General features: G+C 30.2%; 2 protein-coding genes across 3 annotated transcripts in view; both read left to right on the top strand.

Annotated features, from left to right (window-relative positions):
- Window positions 1-2391: 2391 nt before the first annotated feature.
- Window positions 2392-3529, top strand: LOC139098688 (insulin-like growth factor-binding protein complex acid labile subunit). Its single transcript, XM_070650950.1, has 2 exons — window positions 2392-2519; window positions 2581-3529. The coding sequence occupies exons 1-2, from the start codon at window positions 2515-2517 to the stop codon at window positions 3467-3469; spliced, it is 894 nt and encodes a 297-aa protein (XP_070507051.1). The 5' UTR covers window positions 2392-2514; the 3' UTR covers window positions 3470-3529.
- A 3836-nt stretch (window positions 3530-7365) lies between these two features.
- LOC139098689 (chondroadherin-like) overlaps window positions 7366-20044 on the top strand; it is a 57948-nt gene continuing 45269 nt past the window's right edge. For both annotated transcript variants that reach the window (XM_070650952.1, XM_070650951.1), the window contains exon 1: window positions 7366-7450. The gene's annotated coding sequence lies outside the window, so the exon portion shown is untranslated. The remainder of the gene's footprint in view (window positions 7451-20044) is intronic.

The raw sequence follows: 20044 nt of genomic DNA, 5'->3' as shown, positions 1-20044 counted from the left end.
GCTTCTATGGAACTATCATAAAGTGAAAATCTTCATGTTTATTTGCTGTTTGCTAGACAACAGTAGAGAAAGAAGAGAAATATAAAAGTGATGGGAGAGGGATTTGTTCGTAAATGAGGTTATGTATTTGAGGGAGATGAGGGTGGGTATGGGTGGTGTGACAAGGGGAAGAATTTTGAATATGTGTGAGAAGCTCGAGCAACACAACAGTTGATGTGACATCGTTATGTTGCTGTGTTGACGACAAGACAATCGAACGTGGAGGTGGTCTGAAGGATAGTTTGGAGCCATTCAAACGGAGGCGAGGTGCGGATGGCAAAAGGAAAAATTTGGAGACGTTTGTGAACCTGAGCGACACACCACAGTTGCTGTGACATCGTTATGTTGTCGTGTTGACCACACGACATAAAGGTGACTCGATTCCAGTTTTTGATCTATTTTAAAGATAGGGGGAGAAGGACAAGTGGCAGATGTCGAACATGCACGATACAACACAGTTGCTGTGGCATCGTTATGTTGTTGTGTTGTCGACAAGACTTTAAGATGACATGAAGGTGACTTGATGGTAGTTTAAGACCCATTTCAATGAGTGGGGGAGGGTGGCAAGGGTTAGAAAGTCAGCTATGATAAGATGGTTTGACCCTCTTCGTTAGGGACACCATCCACATCTCAATCCCAATAGACGTCATTCACCCTCAATCCCATAATAATTTCAACATTGTGATGTGGATGTCTGAGCATATCAAGTGAGTTGAACTGTGTACATATGTGTACATTTAGCATGAATAAAGCAAAGAACTAACAAGCGTAATGAAGAGCGAAGATGTTAAACATGATTACGAACAAATTTTTGTTGTTCTTGTACTCATGACTTAGTCTTAAAGACATTCTCACATATGATAATAATGAAGAAGGTTGAATCAACTTCCACTGGCCCCGTTTTCTGTTCCTTCATGAACGACGACGACGACGACAAAACACAATAAAACTTTTATCATTATTACTTGTTTATATGTTCTTCAGTTCAGTCAGTCCTCCTCCTTCATTCTTGTGAAGTTGAAAGAAAGTTTTTTCCTTTCTTTTCCGACTTCTTCTTTTCATTTTTATTTCTATTCTTCTGTCAATTTGCTTTTATTGCTTTAGTTTTAATATTGTCACAAGGGTGTTGAAAAGGCACAAACAGTATGGAGAAATGAAATAACAATAAAATAATGAAAAAGGAAGAAAGTTTGCAACTAATAATTTTATAGCCCGTTTTTTGTGATGTTTTGAGGTCGTGGTCTTTGTAGTTTGTCTGGTTGGCATGTCTGTGGCATGCTGTTGTGATGTGTTGGCGACAAATTGATTCTGCCACACGAGCTTTTACAGAGCGGAACAACTTTGAAGTCCGGATTTCAAAGTCTTAGAAGGCTACGCGGAGATCCACATAGAGTCTGAATTCCAGCTAAAGGCTCTTTTATTTTTATATCAAATGGAAGTCTCCAACTTTTGGCAGTCATATGGCCTAAAAAGCTCCTTTCCAAAACCTTCTTCATTTGAGTCGCTCGGACTTAAAGCAGTTAAATCCAGTAAGAGGGATTTACAATAAAGAACTCATATTCAATCTGCAACTAAGTGTGAATCATGTCAATAGGTCAGAATATGCTACAAAGAATTCGAAAACTAGATTATTAAATCTCGCAAGAGAAAAAAAGAGAGAATTTAAGATTATCAAGAGCATTTAAATAAGCTCTTAATCCCAGATCCGTAGAGTCTGCTTAAATGTGTCAAAGGAAGGATTTATTACAATGTTTTGGTTCTTGGAAACTTTAAATATTGTTGATCTAGCTATTTCAGTTTTGCAACACTTCTAAATATTGGGATATTAAGTTGACATCTACTCGGACACATCATTGGATACAGACATTTATGTCGTCAAAATAAAGGTTCGAATCCTACTACAAATTGTAAATCCAGGTTTGAATTCGGTTTTGTCGAGCCCTTAGTATTTAAGAATTCCTCCCTTCCGTAACCTCCTGCTTCTTTCTCCGCTAAGACTCAATAAGGGAACGGCTTCTTACTCGTTAATAACATAATAGCCAGCGAGTCATTTTGTTCACCGAAAAGATTCGATAGTGTTTGTCCAAATAGAGTGGGTTGGTGTTTGTTCCTCTTGGATACGCCTCTAAGTGAACGATTCCTAGTATTACATCCTTTCAAGAAAAATGCAGATCATTCACGAATTTCAATTACAATTTATTTCCAGATGCGTCATTGACACTTGAATAGCCAATCGTGCAATTAATAATTGAATCTCAACAAATACAGTCTTTATGCTCTTCAAAAGCTTATAATAAATACTCTCCCATCTCATTCTAGTCCACCAAAATCTCATTAAAAGAGAGAGACCTTATCAATTAGTAATATTTATTTTTTCAACAAATTTTAATCCACAAAAGCTTGATTAATCGACTAGTTTATGTAAATTTACAACCTTGTGGTTTGCTGCCAACTATAATAATTTTAAAAAAAGTCATGAAGTAAGTCAAAAAGCTGAGAAAATAACAATAAATTTTCATGATTTATTTTCACAATTTTTAGAACATTCATCAGATTGCAGCTATTATATTGCCATTTAATATTAATCACAACATGTACAATTTTAAAATGTAAATATAAATCGGATGTGGTATGGCAGTCATACAGTTGTGATGTGACGGAATGGAATGAAGAGAATGGAAATTATGCAAGAATTTCATCAATTGAAGGTCAACATTATCCTGACTATACAAATATGAATGTTCAAAGTTTACGTATTGAAAATACCGATAGAATTGAGCATCTAACAAATGATATATTTACAAAATTTAAGAATCTACGTTATCTCGTCATACATTCAACGACATTGAGATTTCTATTACGCGGTGATTTTATTCTAGCCAAGAATTTAATGAATGTTCATATAACACACAATGCGATTACAGTTTTAGAGGATTATTGCTTTCATGGTGCTGATATGTTGAAAACATTGAATATGCGAGAGAATCGTATACGAAATGTGAGTGAGAATGCATTTAAAGGATTGACAACATTGAAATTTTTAACGCTTACATCAAATGATATTGAGTCATTGCATCCGACAACGTTCAATGATCAAATTTATCTTGAGCAATTGTCATTGTCGTCAAATAAAATTCGACATTTGGATGAGCGTTTGTTCAGCAAAAATCGTAATCTTGAAGTGCTGTTTCTCGATAACAATCAATTGATGTCAATCAATGGACGAATGTTTGACAATAATTTAAAATTGAGAGAAATTTACATGGATAACAATCATATTAAGCATATTGCAAATGTGCAACATTTTCTTGTGAATTTGAAGGGTTTGGAAGTTGCTGTTTTTAGTAACAATAAGTGTGTTGATTTGATGCTTTTTATCATGAATCGGTTGCATCCAATTTATAGTGAAGTGTTTCAGAATTGCTCGTGAAAGATTGGTCTTTTTTTGGATGAAAATAGAGATAAAGGATTGAATATTTAATGGATTGTGACTTGTTAAACCAAATTTCTTCCCCTAAAATTCAATGTAAATTCTTTAAAACAGTCTAAATAAATTTGAAAACTTCATGTTTTAAATGTAATTATAACTTCATAATTAGAAAATTTGTAACGTTTTAAATAAATTTGAAAATTTCACAAATTGGGAGCTAACTTCATGCAATAGAAAATTCAAATAATTTTTTACCGTTATAAAATTGAAATTTCAACGTAAATTCTTCCTAACGATCTAAAAAAATTCAAAATTCAAAAATAAAAAGAGCTAACCGTTAGAATTTTAAAATTATATTTTTTCGGAATTTAATTCATATTTAGATGTCTACGAAGTTAAAAGTTGAAATTTTCTTGTTTAATATTTTACAAAAAAGTTATTTAAATTAAATTAACAGCAAAATTCAAAGTTGAAATTGCATTAATTTTATTTTACCCAACATTCTAAACAGAATTTTATCTCAAAAAAATTAAATAAAAATAAAACGATTTTTACAACTTTTTAATTAAATTCTCACATTTTAAAAGATGAAAAATAAGATTTTTTCCACATTCCCATAAACTGCATTTACATTCTAGCTTTTCACACATCAGGAAATAAAATAAAAGAAAAATTCTTTATGCAAATGCATTTTATGATTAAACTTTTCTTCCTTATTCTGTCAACAATTTCTTTTTCATTCACTCACTTGATCAAATAAAAAAAAAGAATTGTGAAATGTAAAAAAATTATGAAAAGTATGATGAAGAAGGGATGGAAGTACGAAAAAAAAACATCATTTGTATGCATTGTTAAGTGCTTTTAATCAACATTTTGCATAATATTTTCTTTTGTATTGTTGAGAATAAATTGACAATTTTATTTAATGAATACTAGGAAATAGTAGAATCAGTAGCAGTGCAAAAATACGCAAATTGCTTCAAATATGAATTTTAAAAAATTAAAGAAAATTTTAAAAAATGGAAAGTTTGTATTTTTAAAAAAATTTGAATTTGAAAAAATTTTTAAAAAATTTTAAAATAAATTTTAAACAAATTTAAAATATTTTAAAAAATCAAAAGTTTTCAAATTTGTAATTTTTAAAACTTAAAAATATTTGAATTTTCAATTTTAATAGCTTAAAAATGTTTAAATTTCTAATTTCAAGTTTTTTAAAAACTTCCAAATAATTAAATTTTCAATTTTTAATTTAACTTTTTAATTCCATTTTTTTAAAACTCAACTTCTAAATTCGAATTTCTTAAAAAATTTCAAATAAAAGTAAAATTTTTTAAAAAATAAAAAAATTTTTTTGAAATTTTTTAAAATTAGAAAAAATTTAAATTTGAATTTTTTGATAATTTGAAACCTTTAAATGTTTTGTATTTTCAAATCTGAGCAAACATTAAATAAATGAATAATAAAATTGCAAAACATAAAATTGTGCATAAGAGCCATTTATAAAGGTTTTAAATACTTTTTCTTACACTTATAAATTCAAATTTGTATTTTTTAATCAACGCACTAATTTTCCTTCCTCATTTGCATTTTATGCAACAATGATTATGACATTTGATATAGACCATAAAAACATTCTTTTAAAAGTAAATATACGTTTAATGCTGTTAACTAACTTCACTTTTATTATCAACTTTATGCTTAGAGCCGACCACTAATTTGTAATAAAAAACATAAAAACTCAAAGCAAATTATAGTTTAAACATTTTTTTATTTTATAAAATTTTCAAATAGAAAATCATATCCTATAAAATTGTTCATGCGTATAATAAGTAGTAAAAATTGCATGCAAACTTATGATGAAGGATTCGACTCATATGATGTGACTTTTATTATTATTTACAGTTTTTATTTTGACTTTTATGATTGCTTTACACTTTTTTAATTAAAAAAAAAAGTATATGGATATTAAAATTTTCAACATGTACGTTTTGAGGTTAAGTCAAAAAAAGACTATGAAAAAATAAAGTAAACTTTGATTACATTAGCATATCAAAACAGAAAAAAAATTATAGAGTGGATAAAAATCTGTTTTACATAAGCAAAAAGAAAAAATTTTTATTCACGCAAGAGGATTATAGGTTAGAGATTAAGGTGAGTAGAGAATTTTAATGTTATTTTGAAAAATTAAATGCGCATTTTAAATTTTTAATTTTCTAACGGTCTTGTAAAATTCAAATTTTTATCGGTTTTGTTCAAAATTTAAATTATGAAACAATTTTGTAAAATTCAAATTATGTAACAGTTTTGTAAAGTTCAAAATTTGAATCAATTTTGTAAAATTTAAAATTTGTAACAGTTTTGTAAAATTCAAAATTTGGAACATTTTTGTAAAATTCAATTTTTGTAACAATTTTGTAAAATTTAAATCATGTCTCAATTTCATTAAATTCAAATTATGTAACGGTTTTGTAAAATTTAAATTTAAGAACAGTTTTGTAAAATTCAAATTTTGCAACAATTTTGCAAACTTCAACTTTCTAACGGTTTTGTAGAATTCAAATTATGTGAAAATGACTTTATAATATCAAAATTAAATCCAAAACAAGACACAACAACCCTCAATCATCCACAAACTTTTGCTACAATAAAATCATAATTAAATCAACTCAAGCTAACTGAGTAAAGTGAACGATAAAAAGGAAGTTCATAAGCTGGAAAATAAAAAACAAAAAAGCGCGTCTATAAAAGTGTGTAAATAAAACACTTTCTAATGCCTTTTTCAAGTCCTGCGGGTGTTTTTTGAATTATTTTTCATTTTACTTGCGGTTACTACTAAGCAATAAACAACGTTTTTTTCTTCATCCCCTCGCAAAGTAAAATAAATTCTGCTATTTAAAATCATTTTCATCAAGCATTTAGAAAAAATCAAGTGAAGAGATGAGAGGAGGTGGAGGAAGAGAAGGGTAAAGACGAAAATGAAAAATAAACACTTGGAAAAGTGCTTTTTTGTGTTTCAAAACCCTTTCGATCATTTTGTTGGGAAAAAGAAGCAACATTTTGAATTTTATAAGCTAAATTAAGTTGAAAATGTGAAGCTTTTGATTCAAATTATCAATTTTAAGATGAAAAGTTTGCTAACGGTCAAAATAATTTCAAACAAGATTTGAGGGGAAATCAACTTTTTGTAAACAACAATTTAATTGAAAAATTAATTCAGTAAGCATTGAGAAACACGTTTTTGACAAATAAAAGTGAATTAGACCCGAGTGGACACAGCTAGTTAATGTCTACTATTAGACACCATTCAACTAGCCATTTATTTTGCCAAAAATATACACGACAACGTAACAAGACATTAACGAGACTTTAACTTGACACATGGAAAGTTGATTTCTAAAGAAATTTGTGTGAAACCATATACTTCACAAGTGCAAGCAGAAATTACAAATAGAAATTGTGTGAAACATACTTCACAAGAGCAATCAAAATCACTTTTATAAGAGCAATTTTTTTCTGGAAATTTTTTTAATACAATATTCAATGAATGGTGTGCACTTAACGACTTTTGTCAAAAACAGTTAGTTATGTGACTTGCTAGTAAGGCATTGTAATTCTGATTTTTTCAAAATAATTAAATTAACAAATGTCTTCATTTATAAAATGATAAATGGTTATGGTTAACTAGACATTAACTAGACATTACTGTACATAGTTTTATATGGAACGTTCCAAAAATGTCATTAGTCTCAGATACGGTTAGTTACATAGGCTAGTTTATTGGAAAGTAACCAGCCATTGATAGGCAAGTAAATGGCAAGTTTTTAACTAGATGCCTGTCCACTCGGGAGATAGTTTAATTAAGTGAAAAACAGTTTTAAATCAATTAGTGGTTACAGCAACAGCAAAAAGCGTAGGAAAAAGAAAGAAAATGAGGCAAAAATAGAAGAATTTAGTAAATTTAATGATAAATGAACTTTTAAGGTGAGTTTTGAGTACTTTATTGCTTTTATTAGCTACATAGACTACTTTTTATTAAGATTCTTCTTCAATTGTTCTTAACACTGCTGTTCCTACAGTTTAAAACTCCTATTTATTTCATTGTTTCAATAATTTGTTGATTTTCATCAAATTCACATCCAAATTCATCTAAATTACCAAAATTCCAACTCCAAAGTTCCCCAAAAAATCATCACAAGGATATATTAAACAGAAATAACCCCAATCGCTATCACGTCGTTCAGATGATGCCGTAAAAATACCAAAACCAAACCCGAAAAATATAAATGGAGTAAAAGAAAAAAAAGTAAGCTTTACCATCACATTGCCACAGATATCTATCTATGGCTTGATAAAGAGTGAACATAACGAAGGGTAGGAGGTTGAATTTTGATGATGTGAAAATAGAAGAAGTGAAATTTTCTTTAATTCTGTTAAAGCATGAGAAAAGTTCTCGGTTTTTTTTAAATGTAAACAATTCATTTCACCATTCTGTAAGCAATAAGCTCAACAAATATCTCACAAACGATGGTTGATGTTACGCGACTTTTTCTTTACCTTCATTACATTTTCTATTCAGTTAAGGAAGCGATAGAAGTACCAGTAGTACTTTTATATTCAATTGGCATCTACATGAGCAAATTACATTTTCGCGTAAAATTTTTCCTTCCCTTCTTCTTGTTTATTTAGCGGGATTTTTGAGGATGTTTGTGGGTTGGGGAGTTGCAATTTGGGTTTTTGGGAAGTCATCGTAATTTTCTTGGAATTTAACGGTTTTGTAGAATTTGAAGATTTAAGTTTTAATGGATTTTTTGTAAAGATTGCAATTTAACGGTTTTGTAGATTTTAAAAATCAAATTTCAATGGTTTTGTAGGTTTAAAATTTTCAAATTTTAAAAGTTTGGTAGAATTTTAAAATTTAAGTTTCAACGATTTTAAATTGTTTGGATATTCAAATTATAACAATATTGAATATTCAAACTGAACACATTTGTAGAATTTGCGATTTTGTAGATTTTAAAAATTCAATTTTAACGATTTTGCAGATTTTGAACATTCAATTTTAACAATTTTGTAGATTTTGAAAATTCAAATCTTTGCGATTTTGTAGAATTTGAATATTCAAATTTTAACGGTTTTGTAGAGTTTGAATATTCAAATTTTAAAGGTTTTGTAGAATTTGAATAGTGAAATTTTGACGGTTTTGTAGAATTTAAATTTTACCGGTTTTGTAGAGTTTGAATATTCAACTTTTAATAGTTTTGTAGTATTTGAATATTCAAATTTTAACGGTTTTGTAGAATTTAAAAATTCAAAATTTTGAAAAAATTATAAAATTCTGCGCCTCCAAAATTCCCCATTTCAATCCCGTTTTCCATCCCAACTTGAGCTTCTTTTCGCTTCCTACACATCACAGAGGCTCTATGTCTTACACAATACAGTACGATGAGATGGTTTGGAGATGGAAAGAAGAACAAAAGATGAGAGAAAAAATTCCACAAGATACTTTCTCGCACGACTTCATCTCATTTTATCTTGTTACTCGTAATAATTTTATATTTTATTTTTCCTCATCTCGTGCATCTATGATCATCATATTCTATTGCTTGATGTTTTCTTCTTCATCTTACGTTTTTTTATTGTCTACATTCAGTCTTTTTTTTCGTGGATATTATATTATATTATTATTAGATTCTTTTTATTTCTTTATACTCTATGTGTACATATTTGTATTTTAAAATACGATAATAGAAACAATTGTTGAAATGACTTGGTGGGATTATATCATTTGGATGGGAGCTTTAGATGGAAATATTTTTTTGATGCTTTTTTTGTGCTTTAGATTGAGTTGATTTGAATTTATGATGTTAGGAACTTTTGGGAATATTTGAAAGTAGCATGACATTGTCGGAATGAGAGCTACAAGATTGAGTTAGTTACTTACATAGTTGGTCATGTTGATCAATTGCGATCCATGACCTCTTTCTGATATCTCCTAAAGTTAGTTCTAACGCTAGCTTCCGTCTGTCAATCACCAATACCAAATGCAAACTGGCTCTATTTCTAGCTTCCGTCTGTCAGTTATCAATACCAAAAGAATATTGAGAGAACTTGGATAGAATACACCTAAAAGTATTAAGTTACGTCAGTAAAAGATCAAAACGAAAGCCTGAATTTATTCGAAAACTAGATTTGAAAATTGTATCCTTTATAGCAGAGTTATAATTCTTTATAGCAGAGGCGTTTTGACGCTCGAGTCCTAGCCCCAAAACAATTTTCAAAGTCCCAAGATTCAAAACAACCCCACTCTCTTTCGCCCATCTTACAAAAACTTCTACTACTTCCCTGCTACATGCAAATCGAAACTATTGTAATTTTCATACATAAAATTGAACAACTCAATAAATGTGACAAAACAAGCCAATTAAAATGGCTAAAACAGCTTAAATGCACCCAAATCGGAAAAAAAACATTCACTGGGATTGAATCCAAGTCGTTACTGATGGAGTAGGTCATCAAATTGATGATCATTATACTAGAGTGCTTTCGGAAATTACGTAAACCTTTGGAAGGATGAGAAGGGTTACAATTTTATTTCAAAGCACTGATTTATATTCATTGTTATCAAGCGTTACGATAGGAAGGAGTCTGAAATCTAGGCTATCGTTACCTAATTTTCGAATGGTTTCCAACATTCCCCTACTACTTTTAGCTAGAAACTGACTAAAGTGTGAGGACATGTTCACTTATTACAGACCAGGGAAGGAATAGGTTGGGATATTTATAAGGATCAATCTAGAAGAAAGAGGAGGAAGAAGAAGGGGTTAAAATGTCAAATTTCTCCATTACGTCATAAATCAACACCCCTTAAAGTAGAAATCATGATGATCAACTTCATTACAATTTATAAAGTCTTATCCAACTGATACTTGAGAAAAATTCTAATTATATTCTAATTTTAGCATCATAAATTCATTCTAATTTTCATGTCTTTGTCCTTTACACGTGGATTTCCATTCTAATTTTCATGTCATGACCTTTTTCGTTAATTTTTCATGTAAAATTTTTGTTCTTAAAGCACAATCCACAAAGAGAAATAAAAAAGGAAAAATGGGAAGAAGAAGATAAACGAGACAAATAATAAGAAGGATGGCAGGTAACAAAACAGCATCACATTTCTGTTATGATAATTATTAACGCTATAACCGTTCATGAATATACATAATTTATATCTTTGTATCTTCTTCCTACTCATTCCTTTTATGCTGCTTTTTTTTATATCATCATTATCATAATATGATAAAAATTTTATTATTTTTTTTATAATTCCTTCATATACCGAAAAACAAGCAGTTCCTTCTCATTTGCAGAGTGTGGACGTCTCAAATTCCAATCAAAACAAAAATTTACGTTACAAAAAAAAACGGCCAAAAAAAATTTGAATTTTAACGACAAAAATATTTTTGAAAATTTTAACGACAAAAAATATTTTTGAAAAAAAAATTAACGGTCGTTTTTAAGACAGTTTCACACTCTGCTCACTTGTACATAAATTTTATGTATAACGAGAATTGAGCTTTGTTGAATTAGCAGATAAATGAGATGTTTTTTTAATTATGAAAACCTGATTTGCATGTTGAGATTATTATGCATTGAAATAATTATTATTATAAAGTCTAATAGGATGAAATGTCTATCATAAAGCTCATTTTACTCTTATTTTGTTGTTTTAATGATGGATCTTATTTGTTATGAGAGTTTTACATTTTTTGGTATTGAGTCGAAATTTTGTAATTATTTTGGGTGATGAATTTTAATTTTTTGGCTTTAAGATGTTTTTAAATTGAAATTTCTTGGAAGTTTAAACTTTATGAAAAATTACTCACTTTTAAAAATAAAAGATTTAAATTTTTTTAAAAAAAAATTAAATTTTTCCATTTTTAAATTTAAAAATTTTTCATTTGAAAAATTTGAGAATTTTCAATTTGAAAAATTTGAAATTTTCTTTTTGTATTTGAAAAATTTGTAAATTTTTCAATTTGAAAAATTTAAATTTTTCAGTTTTTAAAATTTGAAAATTTTGATTTTGTAAAATTTTGAAATTTTTTCAATTTTCAACATTTAAAAACTTCAATTTTGTAAAATTTTAAGTTTTTCATTTTTTTCAAAATTTGAATTTTCTTTGATATTTAAAATTTTTCATTTCGTAAAATTTGAAAGTTTTTATTTTGTAAAATTTGAAATTTTGTAAAATTTGAAATTTGAAATTTTTTTAAATTTTCATTCTTTAAAATGATTTAATTTTTTTAAATATCAAAGTTTTATGTTTTGTAAATTTAGTTTTGAAAAGCTTTGAAAAAGGATATTGGAAAAAATTTAATAATTGAACAAAATTTAAATTTTAAAATTAAATAAATTTAATTTTCAACTTTTTCATAATTTATCTTCAATGAAAAATTTTCAACAATTTGTCAAATTTTTTAATTCTCAAAAAAAAAAAAATCCTCCACGTTCAAATTCTACAAATTAAATTAACATTTCCAATTCCGATTCTATTCAAAAAAATTAATACAATTTCATCTTTATTCCCAACTATACTATCATACTCCTGATGACAGTCATATCCGTAACGGAAGGAAGAAAGAAATGAAAAGAGATTTCCGAAAAAAAAACGTAAAATTTTTTTCCTTATTTTCCCTCCTTTAAAAACGATATCTATAAATTATCCATTTCATTCTTCTTGATGAACCACCTTCACTTACTTTTTTTGTGCCTTAAATTTTCTTTTTATTATGAAAAAAAAAATTTATATTTTCCTTTCCTTTATCTCATCATATCACTGTGTTTGTGAATAAGATGAGGATAGAATGTCCATGAATAATAATAAAATTTTATAATTTTACTTATTTTTCATATTAAATTTAGATATATGAGGTATGAAGGGAGAGTAAGTTGAGAGATGAAGTTGAATGAGACATGGACTTGGAATTTTGTATTGGAATCAGCGCATTTAGTCGCATTTAGTCAGGAGTTAGGAAATCATAAGAAACTTTAGAATTCTGTCTAAATAGAGCAAGGAAACGAGGGTAGAGGGGTTATTTTTGCCAAGGCACGCTTGATAGTAACACAACGACCATGAGACTAAGTTCGGTCCTTAGTCTAATGTTGCCAAAAGATCCAATTTTGACATGATATTGTTCATTAAGCTGTCGAAGTACGTCTCATGTCATATGTCCCATGTCATATGGATGTTTTCATGTCATATGGTCGCCTCCATGTCATATGACCGTTTTCATGTCATATGACCATCTACAAGTCATATTTTCGTCTCCATGTGGTCATCTCCATGTCATATGGCTGACTCCATGTCATATGGCTGTCTCCATGTCATAGGGCTGTCTCCATGTTGCATGGCCGTCGGAGATTACATTACAAAGACACATAACTGCTTAAAATCTAGTTTTGATCTATGTAGATATTGAATAGTCATTTTGAATTCAGCATCGCTATAAGCTTGCCCAAAACTAACTTTATTTATTAATTCTATTTCCAATTTTCAGATAGAAATTAGATCAAATTTGGCATTGTTTTAATCACAGACGTCTTAAATTTTATTACTAATTTTCTCTGTCGCTAAGCAAAATTTAGGCCAACTCCTTAACCTCCTATAAATAAACCATGTGTCCTACAAATATATATCTAACATTTTATAACCCCATGTTTAATAACATTTATGTCAAATCCATAAAACGACTGTCGAAGTCACCAAGATCGGCATGTTCGCTATTTAGCGAAAAATTTAGCCATGTCGCTATGGTATTTTAGCCGGCTAAATTTTTCGCTAAATTTAGCGAGCATTTTTAGCCGGCTAAATTTTTCGCTAAATTTAGCGAATTTTTTTAGCCGGCTAAATTTCGCTTAATTTAATGAATTGACAAAATGTGTTTTTTATTTCAACAATTTGGTTATTTTTTTTGATACTTTCTTGGAAATGATTTTTATCTTTCTGGATCTTGTTTTATTGATTCCGAAGTGACTTTATCATTACTGGACCGTGTTTTTTAGTTCGTGGATGCATTTTAACCTTACTGGATCTTGTTTTTTAGCTCGTAGAAGTGACTTTGACCTTACTGGATCTTGTTTTTTACTTCGTGGATATACTTTGACCTTACTGGATCTTGTTTTTTATTTCGTGGATCTACTTTGACCTTACTGGATCTTGTTTTTTATTTCGTGGATTTACTTTGACCTTACTGGATCTTGTTTTTTAGTTCGTGGATATTAAATAGTAATTTTGAATTCTGCATTGCTATATTATCTTGCCTAAAACTAACTTTATTTATTGAGTCTATTTCTAATTTTCAGAAAGAAATTAGATCAAATTTGGACATTCTTTAATCACAGACGTCTTAAATTTTATCATCCAATTTTCTCTGTCGCTAAGCAAAATATAGGCCAACTCCTTAACCTCCTATAAATAAACCATGTGTCCTACAAATTTAGATCTAACATTTTATAACCCCATCATTTACCAAAACTAGGAATTTAATAACATTTAAATAATTTAGTCAAATCCATAAAACGACAACATATAATTTACAATCAACAAGCATGTTTCCTAAAATGTCATAGTCATTCAATCGATTATTTCACAAAAAAAATTCTATCCTGTCATGGTCATTAACAGGAAGTATCTCCAACTAGGTCATTGCTAGTTCACTCTGAAGGTTGATGGACTGACTGTTTATTATCGATTTTAAAATCAAACAATATCTTGACATTTTTTTCTAAAAATGGACAGACATGCCAACAATGGACAGCATCTCTTGAGATAATTTTTTGGATCTTTTTATGCCTTAAAACAGAGGCAAAAAATAATACAGGAAAAAATTGTCAGAAAATTTATTAGTTGAAATAATAATAAAACACACACGCTCCACGGCTACTAGCCATCATCCTCATTGCGTATATATGGAAGAGGCATTTACGGCATTTTTATACACACAAGAAAAAAAGGAATCCTCAGTTAAAATAATAAACCCGGAAAACAGTATGACTTATGGGCTATTATGAAATTTCAGGCGATCTTTATTGTCAATTCTTGACCCTTTTTTTGCCATTTCCGACATACTTCTCATCTCATCTTCAACATTTTCTTTTTCATCGTTCCTTTCTCTTTTTATATTATGGAAATAAAAAAAGAACATTTTGCCTTCATCGAAGACGCTCGAGCATATTTTAGGTCATTCATGGACTGTAAGACACTGAATGTGTTAAAAAAAAAAGATATTGTCAAATAAAATATTTAATGTGAATTAAATTAAGAACATAAAGGATAATTTGTTTCTTGTTAGTGATGGACTGGATTGTATTGTCTTCAATTTTTGATTTTTATTAACCTAAACAGCAGTACGTGTTCTTGGGGCACTGCTAAGTTGCAGTATTTTAAGTTAAGACACAAAGTTGCCCTGACGACAGCTTGACGGCTGATTCTGACTCAATTAATGGCGTAAAACTGCGATACGTGAAACTGCGCACGGAATATGTATTTTATGATTTAACACGTTAATGAGACTTAGTCAGTAAAGCAGAACTCGAAGTCGACTTCGAGCTCTGGAGTAAAGGTTCTCGAGACCGAGACTGAGAAGTCTTAGGTTGGTAGATGTGGTCATTCGAACACTTCCCTTTTGGTCTCGGTCTTGTCTTTAGGTTTCAGTCGCGATTCTTCTTTAGTCTCGAGAATACTTCGGGAAACTCTACTAGCCAGAGGTGATTACAGCTTAGTTTTAGCATTTTACTGACTCTTGAAAGACAATAGATTCTCGATTCAGCAAATTGTATGACCCAGTTTGTATCACAGCCTAGCTGTAGCACCTAATCACACAATCCTAGTTAAAATTTATAGAACAGCGAAAAGTACCTAAATCCCTAGATCTTTCCCTGGGATCGAACCCGGGTTGTTAGGTTCCATTGGCCGATACTATAACCACTACGCAACTGCTGCTTTTTTGCTGCTTATGATCATGTCGTGTAGTTCTAATCAGATTGTGAAATTTTTTTCTAAAAATTCTAGTTAATTCGAGAGTTCTCCGAAGTCTCGATTTCAATGATTTTTAGAAAACGTGACCGAGACTCCGAGAAAATTCTCCGAAGGCTCAAATTTAAGATGACAATTTAAAGACTTCCTCAAATACTCTTAAATCTTCAACAAATGACCTACTTTAATACCTTTAATCACAACAAATTTAAAAGGACATTTGCCAGACAGACTAATCGTTCAAGATTCATAATTAGTATCCTCTGGCTACTTTTCTTTGTTTACAGCAAATATGTCTGTCGAGAGAAAGGAAGTTAGACAAACATCCGCATGCCCATTGTGTTTGTGCACAAAAAGGCAAAAAAAAAAAATAAAAACAAATAAAACCAGAGTTGGAAAACAGGTGCCAGTGACAGGCAAAAACCGTACAATTTCTTAATAATTTGTAAGGGAAAACTTAAAAAAATTATCAAGAATTTGTAAGGTTTTTGCTTAATTTTGCTTAATTTTTTTTTAAAAAATAATTTGTATGGTTTTGTAAGAAAAAACCATAAAAAATTATCAAGAATTTGTACGGTTTTTGCCTGTCATAGGTGCCTGTTTTGCAACTCTGAATCAAGCCTACACAAAAATTCACTTAATAGGTCATGTCTGAATTAGATGAATCATTTATTAGGTCTGATAAAATTGTTGGGTATCTCGAAAATATTTGTCAAAAGCATTCAATCAATTTTAAATTGAGTCATTTATCGTCAATTAAATTCACAGTCTCTTTTGAACATCAATGATGCAGCAATTCAAAGTATCAGTCAAATTCACAGAAATTTTTAATTTGAGGTACACAAAAAAAGCACCCAAAAATCGATTACTGTCAGAGAATATGTTTCATGGGAATATAATTCATGTAAACCTTCGTCTGTATCTATTCAAGCATTTGCATATGAATTTTCATCATGTCACTTTCAATTTACGTAAATAAAAGGCGATTATTTGATGTAATTCTATCCAATACAGACAAGATCCCTAAAGGAAATAAAATGAAGATTAATCTTTACATTAGCTTTTTTTATGAAAGCTTTTGTGTCCAATCAATTCAGACGAAATCTCAAAATGTGTTGGTTTTGTGTAAATATTTTTAAAATTGTACCTTAAATGTCATATTGATCAATTTGTCTGTTGCTTATTCTCGAAGGACAAGCTATTAGTCAGGGCATGTGTATGTATGACATTCTCGTTGTCTCTAGATCAGTGGTGGACAACCTGTGTGCCGCGGTACACTAGTGTGCAACTAAAAATTCTTGGAAATGTCATGAATCGGATGTTGTGTGAGGTTTCGGTCTACGCTTACCACCAAGATGTGCCGCAAAAGAAAAGCTTGAGCACCACTGCACTAGATAGAAGCTCTGAGCAGAGTCAGGTTACCTGTCTAAATATAATTGGCTTCGACTAGTTGTCTAGTCGACTATTTGTCTAGTTACAAACTTGACATATGTTTGACTTACCTTGGACTTACCTGTATACCTTCTTGTTTTGTCATAAAATGTTAAGTTCATAACTAGCTATACCGTTGACTAATTGGAACCAGTTTTAGGCTTCTAGAAACCTCAAAAACAGAATAATAGTTTAGATTTACATTCTGTCAAATCGAGCATTTCAAAAATCAATCCCAATAGCTTAGTGTAAAGTGTATGATCCGGAATTGTAAGATATTGGTTCGATTCCTATTCAGAACAAGTTGTTAGGAAATCGTTCTTTTTTCTGCTCATAGACAAGGCTGTAGTTATAAACTCAAATAGCATAAGTCGGTTAATCGACCTAAAATTTTCCTGGTTCTGACCTGATTCTGGCGTGACTTAAATTTACTTAATCAAGCCATAGTTGTCACATAGATTTGGAGCTAGATTTCTGAACGATTAACCGACTTGTGCTAATAAGGTTAGCACCTTGAGTCTTGTAGTAGAAAAAAAACTTTCCCATTGTCTTATTCCAAATCGAGATCGAACCCGCTTCCTAAAATTTCCGGTCATAAGCTATTACCACTAAGTTTTCTAGATTGATTTGTTCCATTCAGAAAAGTATCAAAATGAAATGTCTCCAGCTTGGCATAAGTTTGAGAGTTTAAAGCTTGACAGTTAAGCAATAATCAATCGATCGAATATCAATCTGTAATTCCCATACCTCTCATTTTCATCCCTAGTCGTCGTCTACACGTGAACAAAACCAAAGGTTAACCTGACATTTTCAAATATTCATGTCCCAAAAACAAAAAAATCCTCAAAGCTCCACAGCAATAATTAAAAAAGATTAATCTCAATTCAATTGTTTTCTCAAAAAATTCCCACGTGGTCAAAAGTTTTTAAGCATTAAAAAAAAAAGAAATTTTCTATATCGCCATGGATATAATTTACATGTCTATGTATATGAACATCATAACCCCGAGCCAAAAACAATAGTAAAAGGAACAGAAACAAGGAATACAAAAGAATCACATATGCGGTGAGAATGAAAAATCATCAACAAAAAGGCAAAAGTTCTCTCGTGCAAGACATTCGTGTCAATTTCGGGTCTCGTGAATCTTTGTGTTGAGTATGCGCTGTTATGTCACGAGATAATGATGATAGCAAGCATAATAACATAAAAAAAAATGTTCTGAATTTTATTTTTTCGTTTATCTTTTTTCTTGCAATTTTTATTCTATTTTGTCCCAAGCACATTATTCAGTGATTGTTTAACGTTCATTCCGAGTGGATGTGCTTTTTGCTCGCGTGTCAATTATCAAAAAAAATAAGAATTTGAAATGAAATTTATTTGATTAAGTCGGTCGGTAGCACAAAATAGTGAAAATATCCATCAAATGTGAATAAGGAATTGTGGATGTGACATCTCGAAGTACATCAAAAAAGATAATTTTTTTTTGTGTTTTATATCCACTCATAAAATTATTACCATAAAACATTATTTTGTCGCATTGCTCATAAATCAAGTGGAAAGAAAAAAAAAATGTTTTAAGTGAGTTACAAAAAGTGTAAAACTGTCGTCGCTGAGATATGGAAAATTCAACTTAACAGCAGTGACAAAAAAAGAAAAGAGAAAAAAATTCTTTCTTGCTTCCTTCTCATGTGAGTGGTGTCGGAGAACAGTGTTGTTATGTGGCTTTTTGCTTGGACCAAGGAGGAGGCTGTGTTAGAGTTGATGGTTGTGGGAAATTGAGATGTGCATAAAGTTGAATGAAATGATAATTGGGTTGAAGTGTGTTCGAATCCTAGACTATACAGAGTCTAGATTAGTAATTCAAAATCTTGATCAATCTTGACTAATAATCCCAGAATTTGGATCATTTTTCCATAATCTATATCTGTTAGGTGGTCTGAGTATCATCTGAATTTCTAATGATCTGAACTTCAAGGATCTAAGAATATTCAAGCCTCAGACATAATCATCTGAAAAATACTAAAATTGGATAATTATTCACAATTTTTTCGATTATCAAGAATTGCAAAAGTTGTGAAAATTAAACAATTTTATGAATTTTTAGATGAGCTTCTGAGCATTAGAAAAATCTAATTCTGAGTCAAACTAAAAATTTGGATGATCATCTTTCATAATTTTTTAGTAAATTTTCAATTCAATTCAACACTTTTAAGTGAATCGGACCACAATTTATCCAATTTCTAGTTCTTAGTTTCAAATTTCATGAGAAGTCAGATTATTTTGACAATCGACCACAAATATTAAGTTTGTAACTAGACATACGATATATTCCGTTATTTAATTAATGATATAAGTCGGAACTAAAATTGTAACTAGACATACGATCGGCTAATTCTAGCTTGAGCAACATGAATAGACAATCTTCCAAACTCAGACTTAGCTAAGAATAGGAACCTGTTCAATCCTTTCATTAATGCCCTACGGTACATAGTGGATTAAAAGAAATTAATCATCAATTCCAATTTGTTCCATTCGATTAAATACTTTCTCTAAATGATCTAGACAGTCTAAATAGCATAAGTCCATCATTAATCAATTCAAAATCCGACATCTGGTTGGCGTGATTGACAGGTTTAAACTGAATCTGGCACCAAGTCAGAGTCACACCCGTCTGGAACCTATTTTTTGATCGATTACTCCATTTGTGCTATTTGTGCTGGTTTTTGATCTCCTAGTCATCTTAGTATTTACTTCAGCTAATACAAACCTATATCCTCAGTCTGTTTGTCTGATCACGGAAAGCACATGGTGTAAAAATTGTGAAAATTCTTCTTGAGGCCGTCTTGACTCCAAATTGAACTTGATTCGGTGAAAAATTGCTCAAGTCAGTCTCAGACTGAACTATTGTCCTGATTTCTATCTTCTGGTCTTTTCCTGACAGTGTGCTTTACGAAGATGCTCTAAGCATCTAAGCTAGACATCATCTCCACAGACACAGATTACTACCCAAATCAGCTTACATAAGATTGTCTCCTAAATCACATTTCTTGACTAAACTCTCAAGTGTGTCCCCAAGCATCAAGCTTAACAACACTGCTCGGAAGCTAATA

Source organism: Chironomus tepperi, unplaced genomic scaffold (genome assembly GCF_022539635.2).
Source record: "Chironomus tepperi strain 1889 unplaced genomic scaffold, CSIRO-AGI_Ctep_v1 contig_450, whole genome shotgun sequence".
NCBI lineage: Eukaryota > Metazoa > Arthropoda > Insecta > Diptera > Chironomidae > Chironomus > Chironomus tepperi.
The sequence above is the reverse complement of the archived record's forward strand: the minus strand, read 5'-3'. Positions and strand labels throughout refer to the sequence as shown.